Source organism: Neodiprion fabricii, chromosome 3 (assembly GCF_021155785.1).
Source record: "Neodiprion fabricii isolate iyNeoFabr1 chromosome 3, iyNeoFabr1.1, whole genome shotgun sequence".
NCBI lineage: Eukaryota > Metazoa > Arthropoda > Insecta > Hymenoptera > Diprionidae > Neodiprion > Neodiprion fabricii.
This window is the reverse complement of record NC_060241.1, coordinates 692,476-706,065: the sequence shown is the minus strand read 5'-3', so window position 1 is coordinate 706,065 and position 13,590 is coordinate 692,476. Positions and strand designations below refer to the sequence as shown.

General features: G+C 41.0%; 4 protein-coding genes across 9 annotated transcripts; 2 read left to right on the top strand and 2 right to left on the bottom strand.

Moving 5' to 3' along the window:
- Positions 1–2,515: 2,515 nt before the first annotated feature.
- Positions 2,516–4,788, bottom strand: LOC124177974 (mitochondrial import receptor subunit TOM40 homolog 1). Of its 2 annotated transcripts, XM_046560988.1 has the most exons (7): positions 4,711–4,788; positions 4,363–4,638; positions 3,996–4,110; positions 3,654–3,907; positions 3,403–3,564; positions 3,080–3,229; positions 2,516–2,965 (listed from the first exon to the last, which is right to left on the bottom strand). In XM_046560988.1, the coding sequence occupies exons 2-7, from the start codon at positions 4,544–4,546 to the stop codon at positions 2,826–2,828; spliced, it is 1,005 nt and encodes a 334-aa protein (XP_046416944.1). In that variant the 5' UTR covers positions 4,547–4,638; positions 4,711–4,788; the 3' UTR covers positions 2,516–2,825. The 2 variants fall into 2 exon arrangements, with proteins under 2 accessions (XP_046416944.1, XP_046416943.1); XM_046560987.1 differs by having other exon boundaries at positions 4,363–4,767.
- A 49-nt stretch (positions 4,789–4,837) lies between these two features.
- LOC124177975 (charged multivesicular body protein 3) lies at positions 4,838–6,457 on the top strand. Its single transcript, XM_046560990.1, has 4 exons — positions 4,838–4,992; positions 5,061–5,121; positions 5,287–5,681; positions 5,777–6,457. The coding sequence occupies exons 1-4, from the start codon at positions 4,948–4,950 to the stop codon at positions 5,945–5,947; spliced, it is 672 nt and encodes a 223-aa protein (XP_046416946.1). The 5' UTR covers positions 4,838–4,947; the 3' UTR covers positions 5,948–6,457.
- Positions 6,075–13,560, bottom strand: LOC124177968. Of its 5 annotated transcripts, XM_046560978.1 has the most exons (8): positions 9,759–13,560; positions 9,661–9,687; positions 9,446–9,581; positions 8,973–9,353; positions 8,074–8,183; positions 7,771–7,973; positions 7,510–7,634; positions 6,075–7,443 (listed from the first exon to the last, which is right to left on the bottom strand). In XM_046560978.1, exon 1 carries the CDS (start codon positions 13,227–13,229, stop codon positions 11,298–11,300), a length of 1,932 nt encoding a protein of 643 aa, XP_046416934.1. In that variant the 5' UTR covers positions 13,230–13,560; the 3' UTR covers positions 6,075–7,443; positions 7,510–7,634; positions 7,771–7,973; positions 8,074–8,183; positions 8,973–9,353; positions 9,446–9,581; positions 9,661–9,687; positions 9,759–11,297. The 5 variants fall into 5 exon arrangements, with proteins under 5 accessions (XP_046416934.1, XP_046416931.1, XP_046416932.1 ...); XM_046560975.1 differs by having other exon boundaries at positions 8,973–9,366; positions 9,661–13,560; XM_046560976.1 differs by having other exon boundaries at positions 8,957–9,353; positions 9,661–13,560.
- Positions 8,479–9,137, top strand: LOC124177977. The gene is made up of 2 exons (XM_046560992.1): positions 8,479–8,776; positions 8,882–9,137. Exons 1-2 carry the CDS (start codon positions 8,508–8,510, stop codon positions 9,135–9,137), a joined length of 525 nt encoding a protein of 174 aa, XP_046416948.1. The 5' UTR covers positions 8,479–8,507.
- Positions 13,561–13,590: the final 30 nt, after the last annotated feature.

Below are 13,590 nucleotides of genomic sequence, written 5' to 3'. Positions count from 1 at the left end.
AAATTTAACCGCAGATTATTAAAAAGCTGAAATTGCAGATCGAGTATACCTCGACGTGATACTCGTTTGTTGATCTGGTTTTCTATCACGTATATACGTGTTTGTATTTTGTTTGGAAATCAAAAAATTAATTGTACCATTTCATCGCCCGGATATAGAGGCAGGATATATAGGGTGAATAATAATCCCTGAGACGAAAAAGATTAAGGGTTACGCGTTGCGGGTTTTTGGGAGGTATGTAGGTATTGTTTGCGTAGCGTGGACACTAATTTATGTGACCAAAAAAGGAAGGGTTTTCTACGCCGGCGATAATAAATGCCCTGCGAGTAGTAGGGCCGCGCGGTAGGAAGGAAGGTAGGTAGATAGGTAGGTAGGTAGGTAGGTAGGTAGGTAGATAGCGCAGAAGGGGGACGTGGAGGGCCAATTATACGAAGAAAATACAGCCCATAAAGCCGGTCTTAACCACCGCCAAACACTGGGATGGTGGGATATGATAATGAGAACCTGCTGCACCTTCGGCTTCTTCGACTCTCTCTCGGGGGATAGCCGCCCGCCTGCCTTCGCCGCTGCAACGAGAGGAGCAAAACGAGATCTCGCCTCTTCAAAAACAAGACAACCGATTACACGCTCTCGCGTGTACTATAATACCGTGCACGTCCGCGCGTGCAGCTTTTATCCTCCTCTCCTCTCTTCGCCGCGCTGCTGCAGAGCTGCTGAAGTATGCACGAGATATTCTCCCATCGCGTCTCTAATTTCCACCTTATTCACCACGTCAACCAAATTGCAAGGGAAATCAATTTTACTTCCCTCGTTATACCTGTAACCTGCAGCGTACGGCAGGGCCGTACTGACCGGGGCGCTTCTCGCGAATTACATATAAGTACTCATACACCGTCCGATTAGTAAAGTCGTACAAGTATGACGATAAAAAAGATGGAATAAAAAAAAACAAAGTTAAGAGAAGAACAAGACTGCTTTGTTATTGCAAACAAGACGTAAGTCGAAATTTTAAGATTAAAAGCGGCTGCGGCGGCAGCACTCTCTCCAATAAATAATCCTCTCAAATCAAAATTTAAACCGCCGTGTTTGATCAGCGTCGACTCCTGCAGACCGAAACGGTGTTTTCTAATTTCCAAGTTCCAACAACGAGTTATCTTATCGTTCATGTTGGTCCTGCAAACACTTCCTGCACAACCTTCTTCTTTCTTAGATCGCTTCTTGTAATTACAGGGACCATATAAACCTCGCGGCGAAAGACTATTTTTTTTTTTTCATGCGGCAAGAGGAAAAATATTTCAGTACATCCGCGCTATTGGGTAACTAGTAGGTACTGTATTATATATTCTGTATAACGCAATAACGTGTTTTCTGAGGCGGCTAGAAGCCGCGTTTGAATTTTTCTGCGTATGACGGACGCTTCGAGGGTTTCGACCATTCGTCGTTTGATCCGCGAACAGCGCGATATAGGTGGGTATCAACGCATTTCAAAAACGCCTCGACGTCCCGCGTGCATTTCAGCGTTTGCGATTTGTTGTGGATGTAGCAATTGGTTATCTGTGTGAAAAATACGAAGACAATGTACATCCCCAATATCGCTGATTCGGTGCCTTGCATTTCTAAATTTAATTCCATGCGAAATACCCTCGTCCTATCAAGCGGGCATTTTTTTCCGCCTGTGACGTACTGCCGCAGCCTTTTTTCGATCTTCGCAATCTGGTCAAGTTGAAGTTGCGCATTGACGCTATGCGCCTTGTCCATGCAGGCTAGTTTCTCGATCCAATAACTATCGTAGGCATCACGGCGTTCCTCGTCGATCGTGCCTGTGAAACAGAACCGGCCGGGTTTCAACTATCGTGTGATTTTACGTTTGGATTTTTCATTGTATAATTGACATTATTTCTCACCGGTGCTGATGCGCTTTGCTATACTTTCGCTAATTGTCATTACGTTTGACGGCGGAGGCACGGGCGGCGGTTTTCCCAAACTTTTTTCGCATTCTGTAGCTTCGCGATTTTTTGTACCTGCCCTATTAGCAGACATCTCCTTAACTCACGTACGCTTTTGTGTGATTTGATTTTCATTTGCTAAGGTTAAAACGTAGGCAAACCTAGGATTTTGATAAAGTTTTGCCTCACTCGCCTCAATTTTAAACAAAAAATACTCGTGGCACTTTGGGTTCGGCGCCTGGTTGTCGGCAACTTGGCCTACAAAATCAGAACGTCGCCTATATAACGGGCAACTCGATCTACTGTTTCGTTGAATCGTAGCTCGTTGCGCAAGCGCATTCGCTAAATGTTAACTTTCAAAACTGATAAAATTCGGACGAAACATAAATGTTCACAAAACGCTATTGGTAATTAGGTTTTCCCGGAGAATGCAATACCTGTACATTCCACCCTCTTTCTCCCTTATTGGCAGCTAGAATTCACGCAATAATTACATACGTAGATGCAGAAACGTGATTCGAACGGTGGAATTGTACGACTGAAGAGATCTGGTTGAAAACTTGTTCACGTCCTCGTATAATTCTTTAATAAGTATCAACACGGTCGAGTCACATGGATGTATTCACAACAGGTAATAATTGTAAGATGACGAATGCAGCTGGCGAAAATAAAAATGATATGGCCACTGTTAGTTACATGGGTGTGTCGTGTATGTGTTTCGGGTGTCATGTCGGATGGGGAGCAGAGTTAACTGGTTCGTCGGTCAAATTCCTTTCTGCACAATTCATCGTTGACTGCGCGCCTGTGTCTGTGTGTTTGTGTATATGCTTAAATTGGGCTAATCATCAAGGTAAACAAGTTATTGGCCAATAATTACTCTTAACCAATAATCAGACCACATCCCAGTCTGAATTGGTGCTTATTGTGATTGAGCATCCCGCTCAACGCAAACGAGAATGGTAATGGCTGCAATTTCTTCTCCAGTACCGCACCCACCGTCCAATTCGAATCGACGCTTCCTGGAGACAATGTAAACATTGCATTTCATCACTTCTATGTCCTTGAATTTCTAGTGATGAAAGCTTCAATGTTTGAAACTCACGTGGCTTAACCTGCGCAACCGAAAAACTTACCTCTGAAGACTAGATCTGCTTTGGGCAGGTCAATTTGGTAAGCAATAGTGGCTATGGACTCCTGCATTCTCGAATTTACCTCCAGTTCAACCCCAACTTGCAGCTGTTGACTAGCTTTTTGATGGAAACATAGGTGACACCCTGCTAAACCTGAAATAATTATCGAATATTTTGTTAATAATCTGCTAATTTTGCTGTACTACAATTCACTCGCAACCTTCCACAATACACGCTCAATCTACACACTAATTACATAATTATCATTATCATAAGATGATAGCCCCGACATATTAAGTTGACTAAAAAACAGACATCTTACTTACCAAGACTACCGCTGATCGTGGATTCGCCATTTGTGTACCTTCCAGCAGCAGAAAGAACCGCTATGTGTCCGCCAGGGATTCCAGGACCTCGCTGGTAAGCAAGTTCACCACCCAATGCTAACGACGGCGTGATGCTTTGCAGGTAATGCGTTACGAGGACACCTGGATTCACCAAAAAAAATCGTTTTATTTTCGAAAGGAAAACATTCGTACCTCAGCATCAATCAATAGTTATATAATCAAGTCTTTACCAGCTCCAGAGATAATGTCCGGGTTACCAAGGGTTAACGAAACAGTATATGTATCGCCTCGGTAATCAGATGTCATCTGTGCTGCTGTGAATTTGTTCTGCTGTACCTGCGTTGCCAGTTTGCCTCTTATTCTCTGACTAAACTGGTGAATTACGTTTGAGTTTAGATTGCCACTTGGGTCAATGTCCCCCAGCAGAACGGGGTACGCCTCTGTGGGAGAAATCTGTTTAGTCCCGACATATGTTGCCCCAAATCTGTAAATCGGAATCGTTTTACAACAATGATTAGCAGAGGCTAACGGAGGACAGAGTTCCAGTAAAAAGATAACAGTCGATTTATCACCTGTATCCGGACTGTGGACCCGAGCTCATATTGATTGTGTGTGAGACATGGAAATGATTGCTCAGGCCTTTGTTGACCATCAGCTTGGCGCCCTCAAAGTTTACCGGGAAGATATCTGAAAAAGTGAGCAAGATAAGCACGGGACCCAGAAACCTAACCTAACCTAACCTAGTCCATAGACCGACGGATGCCGGATCGATTTCGCGCTGTCAACCGTCCAAGGTCGCGTGCTCTGCATCAGCGAATTCAACTGAAGGTCTTGTCATTCATGACAAGCGTAAATGAAAACTGGCAAAAATCTATATCAGGAAAACACGCGCATGACACGCGATCGAAGTAGCGAGCGGGGTGAAACGTGATTTCGCACCTTTGCACGTCTTGTGGAGGTCTTCGATGGTTCCGGGGTTCTCCAATTTTTCCTCGGACTCGGAGGCCGGGGAAACCGCGGAGTAAGTCCCGGTCACCGGGTCCTGCTTTGCAAAACCCGGCAGCGGACTCGAGAGCGGTGACGGGGGCGGGGGCGGCGCTGATGCTGCGAGAACGTTACCCATCTTCACCTCGTTGCTCAAATTTCCACCGTAGTCCTCGAGAGTTAGGCCGGCTGACGCACGCTGACAATGTCCCTCGATCACTCGGCCTGAAGCTGGGAATCAACCGAACCCGTAACGAATCGCACTATTCACACAGGAATGAACGTGGCGAAACTTTGCCCGACCCTGTTTCCACCGTGATTGCGGTTACACAAGTCTGAAGTCAGCGTGTTCAACCGTGAGCCGCCATTTGTAAAAGGCTGGCGACCGAAGCGCCATCTGCTCCCGAAAAACGCAATCTTCAACATTGTACAAAGGCCGCCCTTACTGGCGTCTGGCATAACTGAGCGTACAATACGACGCTAAACGTTCACACAAACATAGCTTAACTCTGACGTCGAGCTGTCAGCGTATCACAGAAAATGGGTCTCTTCGGTAAATCTCACGAGCAAAACCCGAAAGAAATGGTAAGTCTCGAAATGGAAGTTTCAATAACATTCGAGAGCACATAATAATATCCCGTAATGAATTACAGGTCCAAGAATGGACGCACAAGTTGAGGAAAGAAGGTTATCAATTGGATAGGCAGGTTCGCGGTGAGTCACGAGACGCCCGAAAACATATATCCAAACATCTGTCTAACCATTCACTCTGAGTACCGAAATTACCGTCCATTCTGTTTTCTTATCAAATATTTCATTTAGTCATGTCTTACACAAATTGCTTAAATAAGAATACATCGTAAACTTTCCGTGTGTTAGCCATTCAACGAGAAGAGGACAAGGTTAAGCGATCGCTAAAAGAGGCAGCAAAGAAAGGTGACAAGGATGTCTGCACAATTCTGGCGAAGGAAGTAATTAGGGCGAGGAAAGCGTGCAACAAAATTTACACATCCAAAGCGCACTTGAATTCAGTTTCGCTCCAGATGAAAAATCAACTGGCGACGATACGAGTCGCCGGTTCGCTCTCCAAGTCCACCGAAGTAATGCAGGCCATGCAATCTCTGATCAAGGTCCCAGAAGTAGCTGCAACAATGAGAGAAATGTCAAAGGAAATGATGAAAGCAGGAATAATTGAAGAAATGCTAGACGAAACCATGGATTCGGTGGAAGATTCTGAAGAGATGGAAGATGAAGCACAGGAAGAAGTTGACAAGGTATCGTTTAATTATAGCAGCGTTTTAAATAACAAATTTCAGAAAAGTCTTGTACAGATTTAGATGTTTCCAAAAATGTGCCATTGATTGATTAGGTTCTGTGGGAACTAACGGCAGGCCAATTGGGGACAGCTCCTGCCGTTGTTACCGAAACGCCCGGTGTACAACCGGTTGCGGCGTCGTCGTCCAAGGAAGAAGAAGTGGAAGACGTCGACGATACTGAGTTGGAAGAGATGAAAAACAGATTGCAAAGTCTGCGTAGTTAGACATGTAAACCATTATGCGAAAAACCTTATTGATAAGGATGAAAGAATTTATAAATATATATATATATATATATATTTTTTTTTTATAATGCATACACAAGTTGTGCGAAAGTTTTTCATCGAAACGAACGGAGAGAGATTTGAACATTTTAATAGCACATAGAAATAAAAAGTAGAAGGTGGGTCAAAATGTCACCTTTCAAATTCACGCACCTGGAGAAACACTTGTTCATGTAAAAGCATAGTCAAAGTCGAACTCGATTGAAAAACTCGCACAATATTACGAAACTAATAATCCATTGCAGAAGCTGGCTTCGTTGTTGCAATTGTCACTAATAATTACAGGCGTATGGGTACTTGCGTCACAGTTAGATGCCTGGTTAATAGTCCACAGTAGTGTAGATTCAGTAGAAAATCATTATTTATCACTAGTTACAGAGTACACGTGCTACATATTCTGTCACATAGCATATAATTTTGTAACGGAATATACGAATTCTATGAATTTGATATTTGCATTAATTTCACTAGTATCCAGATCAAATTCTCAAAAAGGAACCTCTTTAGTATTAGTTCTCTGATGGTAGTGACTAATTTGGAACAGGAATGAATTTTTGAAGCAGGCTATTAGGCTAATGAGAAATTTTCGTCGAGAATTGGATGATAAAATGAATTACACTTGCAGCGCTGATGTAAGGCACCTTACTCAAAGTACAACCGGTAATACTACAAGTATATCTGCATAGTAAATTTCATGAATAAATTCATATTCAGACCAAATATTTATTCTACTTTTCTATATTAAGCTGCATCACGATTTGGAATTATTTGATCGTGTCGGAAATTACGAATAACGGGTGAGATAGTACATAACGTGCACAGTTGCGTACTAATTCGGGTAAAAGTGTTCTTAGCATGATAATTAAGCATACATTCATGCAAAAGAAGAAAAACTAAACAATATACGTAGTGTAGAGTAATTGCATTAATCTAGCAAAATAAATCATTTTTCGAAGTACTTGATACTTAGTCCTTACCAAATCTACGATTATGAATATGAATGTTGGGACATTTTACGCCGTATTAAATTTCATTCGTGTTAATCTCTAAGATCGAAGTTACATATGCTTTTTGAATCACATTCACCTCATTTTATCTCACTGTCAACTGAATTTTTATGTTTTAACATCAAAATACGATGCTTCGATTACTCACACGTAATATTATGTTACATTTATAACATTTTCGAACACAAATCTATTGAGCACATTTGTATATGTGTATAATACAAATATACGCGTATGTAACCTGGCCTTATATATGTATAGTGAAAATTAATTACGAATAAATTTGCTGTTAACAAACTTCACTGGGCCATCATTTATTGTGTAAGCTGTTCTATAAGTCCTTGATCATTTATTTCCGTTCAACTGATACGTTGAAGTTTTTGAAGATTTTTTTTCTTCCCCGTTTAAAAAGGCACAACTGCTCCACATCTGAAGTTAAATTCATCAATTACCGAAACGTAACGCCGTAAATTAAGCTGATAATATTTTCACCACCTTTCAACAAACTCCCAACATCGGATATAGTTTTTCTCTCATTGATCCAGACTTGTCCAAAGTAATGAAACATTGATGTGTAAAGTTTGTTGATGCAAACAAAGACACCCTCCTTATTTATCTCCCTAAAAATATGTAAATTACAGAGAGAAATAGAGAAATTGATATGAATATTAAAATATCAAATGTGCAATGTATAGTGGTTCCTAATTTTCGAACTCTAGTAAATTCTAAATGATTCTAATCTCTGAATTAACTTACCGATTTAACTTTTCCCGTCTCAACACATTCAACACAATGCTTGTAACATTTAGACTAAGAACAGCGAATGGAAATGTATTTGATTTGGTTCTCGATAATTCATAGAGCGTATCCCTAATAATTGGATATGTTGTGCACATGTACAGTAATTGCAATACTCCGAGCATTCCTACGCCACGTAAATCAGTCCATGGCAAATCACTCTATGACAAATTAGTTTAATTAATATGCTAGTCTTGCGACGCCTGTAATATTCCAGAATGAACAAATCGCGTCAGAAGTCCGTCGATCGACGTAGTTTACCTGGAAACCAATATTTTCCCAAATGAATTCCGAGTCTCTGCTTGATACTAAAGAATTGTACACTGTTCTCAGCATTGCAATATGAATTTTGTTTTCCTTCTGGTAAGGACCTGAAAAATTAGTAAAATTTCGATTTTACAATTATCAACGACCTTGTAGACAGAATTGATATTAGGAATTAGAAATTCTGCTGTTTCGACTATTGTTCTACTTGGCAATGACTTGATTCCCCTTAGAGAAATTAGACAGCTGGTATGAAGAACCATTTTATGGAAAATTCACTGCAAAGGACATGGACTATAAGTATCCTGCAAGTAGCGTCTGTACGGAGCATCCTTTGGGTATTCTGTGTAGATGCGGAGAATATGGGAGTATAGTAGATAAATTTCAAAGCTACACGGTAGGCACGCTGTTGCCGGTATTACCTAAATTCGATGTCGGTGAGCCGAACCACGAATAAACTATTCTCGGGTCGTCATAATTTTATATTACACAGCTGGTATCAAAATTTTCACAAAGTGCGATCGTGCTTAGAACCCGTAGCTTCAGGAAGCGTTATATGGATACCAAGAAAGACTGAAAAGTTTCGCGAAAATAACGAACCTGTAGTATATTACTGCAGAGCAGTTGGACCAGAAACAACCGACAAAAGGGATGTTAAAAAGCGATGGATTCCAGTCAGACCTGACGTCGTTTCACCCAAGTCAGTGAAAAAATGATTCAAGAGTCATGACGTAGAGAGTATCGATATAAAATCGCTATGCAATTTAATTGGAATATTCAAAGTACCGTAACTCTAATATCACAGATACATCAGGCCTAACGAATGTCATCTTCATCAATCACACCTGAACTCTCAAAGCGCCGTTACAACTACACTAACATGTATGCTTCCTCACCGAGGCAGAGTTGTGAAACGCAAAGACATTCGATGGGATGTTGGGTCGCACAAAACCTCTGTGGAAATGACTGACGAGTTGGAAACACACTGGGGCAGACCAGCCTGCTGTTCTACGCAGTGGGCTGAGGCATTTACAGCCTCGACGGGATGCCCACCGTATTAACTCGGAACCGGTATATTTTTGTAGCCAAAATTATGTGATGTGTGATTGTTATTATATTTGAAAATCTTACGATAAGTTTTTTTTGATCGAGTACTTACACTTTGCAATGATAAATATCAAGTTAAAATCACTGATGTGATCTTGTTTCAGTTTGGATTTTCCACGGTTTGACAAACACGAAAATATCCCAGATTTCTTAGCGCTCGTCACATTTTCCTAAAAAAAGATACTTTCTTCATACTCTGGTACATCTAGTTGTAGGAAGTTGAGCGTGAATCGTGATAATCAACTGTGCGTAAATATACTACATTGTACTCCGATAAGTCAGTCTGTTTGAAATATTCAAGGGCCTGATTGTAGGAAATTATTTCTTCCTTATCTGTACTTGTATGTGGAATTGTTTCCAAACTATCCCAATTGGTTTCTGTTGTATTGAGGGTTGCACTGTCAACATATCAAAAAAAAAATTAATGGTTTTGTGCCTTGGTGAATAAAATTCTCACTCAAGTACTTGACAACTCACTCAGCATCTGCTTCGTAGCAAGGATCTCTGTTTTTATCAAATACATGAACTGCTCCTGCATAGTTATTCCTATATTCTTCGAGAAGATACATACTTACATGGAACTGATAATGGAAATAATAAAACTACAAGAAGAAGTAGATTGAAGTTTTGGCTGAAAAGTCTCATGGAAGAGATATTGATCTTACAGAAAGCAGGGTAACCAATCAATATATAGGCATGTAGTTTCTTCCTTATTCATTACACACACAATTCTAGTCTTCGAATAATACTTTCAAAAGTAAATGTTCAAATTGTGCGGTAATTTATACACATCAAAATATTATTGTAAAAATATTTCTGATTTATTGCCAGGATGGGTACATTATAAACTTTTATGACTCATTTATCGTACTTGCAAAAATCAAAAATGAGAAACTTTATCTTTGGACTAAGAATAATTTTCAAGCTGAATAGTGGTAGCCTTAGATTGCTTTTGGTAAAATTTTGGCAGGATGTCTAGCGGCAGGGAAATAAAAGACTTCCCGAAAATGCCAGACTTTTCACTTACCCATTAGTTTTTCCGGGAATGAAAGTATCTCTTTAACTGCTTGTACAAATAGATTATATAATGTAGATATACGAGTTGAACTTGTATGATACACTACTGACACATATTATCCTCCCGATATTGTCAAGGGGCAAGCAAGTAATTATATTAAATGAAGGCAAGGTTTTGAAATTGTTTTCTAGAAAATTTTTCATTTTCCCTGAGCACCAGGAATCCTATTTGATTGTAACATTCAGCCCGTTGTTTATTTTATAAATCGTGAGCTATAATCAAAGTGACGTATAGAACAATATTTATTACTATCCTTTTTACAAATTACATAGTATACCCTTTTTTTCTCCAAAACTGGTATAGATATCTTTATACATTTACTCCGGGTATTTTTCATATGTCTAAAGATCTTTGAAAAGCGTGTCCAAAAGTACCGAAGTAGTAAGATAAAAAAAATGTGTCAAATGACACGATCGAATGATCGAGGCTATGAATAAGATAGAAATATTTACATTTGGATGTAGCGAATTTACCTGTAATCCGAATAGTCCTTCGAAGTGCTCGTATAATCAGTAAGCGTATATTATAAAAAAAAGAAAGGAAATATATCCTTTATCTAAATAATATTCAGAGGATGCAGAGAAGTTGAAGGATAAAACGTCAAACCTAAAAATCACGCGGTTCAAATTCTTCACTTTCCTTTTCTACTTACAAAAATAATTTAAGCTACCAATCAGCTTTGCACAAATATTAACATGATCCGTCAATATTACAAAAGTAAAGTTGATTTAGTTTTTGATATTAAACGACAATGCAACAAACCGTTTGCCACCGGTTCGTATTTTTTTTTTGCGTATTTCGCAATTGCATAATTCCATCAACATTAAACTTACTAAAACTAATTATTTACAATAGAGCAATAATTGAAATTTTGTATTTAATTAGTATCGCATCGTTCATTATACAAACGGTTTGATATTATCAGACAATTATACAACTTACAACTAGATAATTTATAACTCAAGAAAGATTTTGCTAGCAAAATTTTATCACTTTCTGTAGCACAAGTGTCCGTTTCTCACCAATCAGACAAATCTTATAGATTATCAATGACCATATTAACGATAGATAATTTCAACTGAGCCCTAGCCTTTTTTGGTAGCCTTTGCATCTTAGGTGCAAATTTGCGGAGGAAAAATCCAATCTCGCTCTTTATAGGAAGAATAGTTTTCCTAGCGAGCGAAGATAACTTTCTACGTTGCCTGACTCTTGGTTTCTGAACGCACCCGGTGTCTGTAGTCTCCTCAACCTCATAGTAGTAATCATCCTTAAGGTCGGTTTGTTCGAATTTAAACGTCTGTTCTTCGGTGGTTTCTGCACCGGGTGAAAGGACAATTTCCTCCTGTACTCCGAGTTCTTCATAGTCGACCGTTTCCTCGCGCTCCGGTGAGAAGGTCAATAAATCCGCGAGGGTATGCTCAACCGATTCATCCGCTTCCTTACCAGACTGATTTTGATCATTCTTAACGCTCAACGGAGTGCACTGAACTAATTGGATATTGTTCAGTGTAGTAATGGTTGACGATTTCTGTTTCTTGCTATTCCCCTTGCGAACCCCCTTGCGACGCCCAGATGGGCTTGGCTTTTTGTTTTGATCCGGTAGGTTTATCTTGATCAATAAGCCGGGAGGCATGCTCGACAAGCTATGAACGGGAATGGGAGTACCCAGATTAGTTATGTCGCCTGTAAATGGAAGAATCATTTTTTTGCATTCGTTTACAGACGTCGCTATGTTGTTAGCTATCGTAATCGGTTGCATAGTTCCGGCCTGAATGAGTTTCCAATTATTGTTCGGCGGCAGCGGTAGTTTTCTAATCATCCTGTTTTCTATATTATTAGGATCTGGTCTGGGGATGTTTATCTGAGTGGGCCTCTTCGATTTACCACGTTTCTTGGCAAGCGGAGCAGGTTTGTTGTCTATTTTAGGCTTCTTGCTGGATACCATGGGCCTGATTTTAGACTGCTTCTTGGTGCCCTTGGCAGAGCCAGCACATTCTTCCTCTTCCGCTTCTTCAAAGTCATCTTCAACATTAACAGCTGTATTTGGTTCATGGATATCTCGGATCGTCGGCACCGCATCGCAAGGTCCGACGCGATGGAAGCTCTGCCCACTCTGAAAGTGCTTTGAGCATAAAACTAGCTTCCTGATTTGGTTTGGAGACATTTTGAGTAAATCCTCTCTACCCAGGAATTGGCACCACCTCAAACATCGCCCGATCTCATAAGCTGGAAAAGGGTGAAACTTATACCTATCGATTTTATTTCTCGGATCAGACCTTGATCTTCCACAGGCGGCGCAAGCCTGACTCTCCAACACGGCTTGTGGAAGGGCTTCAAGCTTCCGAGTCCTGTCCGGATGATGGAAAAGCTTTGACTCAGGAGCGAGGTCTATCAGGAACGGCTCAGAGTCCTCGGCTTCGTCGGGATATCTGATGTTGGGAACGGCATGGTCGACCAACCGATTACGGTATCCCTTGAGGAACTGGGAGCGGTCAAAGTGCTTGGAGCAAATGTAGCAGAACAATATCTCCTTGCGGGTGAGCCTGTAATAAGAATCAACCCCAACAAAATCTAGCCATTTTAGACACCTGAATTCCTCGCCGGGAAAGTGGTGGAAAGTGACCCCGTCATAAGTAGAACTGGGGGGGTCTCGACGGGATCTACCGCACAGAACACAGGTGATATTGTAGAGGGACTGTTTCGGGTCGTATATCGATGGTATGGCGGTGCAGTTGAGACGGTCGAAATACGAGTTGAGGAAGTCTCTCTGTTCGAAATGTTTCGAGCATACCATCCGTTGGAGCAGCTGTTTTTTCGTCAGCTTGTAGAGGTCCTCGCGACAGCAGAATTCCAACCACTTTTTGCACCTGGTCTCGTCGTTTACCGGGAAACCGAAGAACATGTACTCCTCCTGCCTGTTGTTCGGATTCATCCGCGATCTGCCGCAAACTACACACGGGTGCGGCATCGTAGGGGAAATTTTAAACTTCCAACGTCCGTTTACTTCACTCCCGGAGGATCAGCTCGCGCACTGTATCATTCGAAACTCACTCGGATTGATTGAAACGCTATGAAACTGTCATTATTAATACTGAATCGTACCGCATTTCGACAGCATAATCGCATCGAGGAGGTTATAAAGTCGTCATAATAATAAAGCGTCGTACGACGCCCAGCGAGAAATTAGCGAACTCGATATAATCACGCAAACATCGAGTGGCTTTATACACATGGAGATAAGATTCGAGTACGCGCATGCGCGACTTGATAAGGGCAATTCTGATACACTCTCACTCTCGCTCTGCGCCGTGATTGGCCGAGAGCGCTGC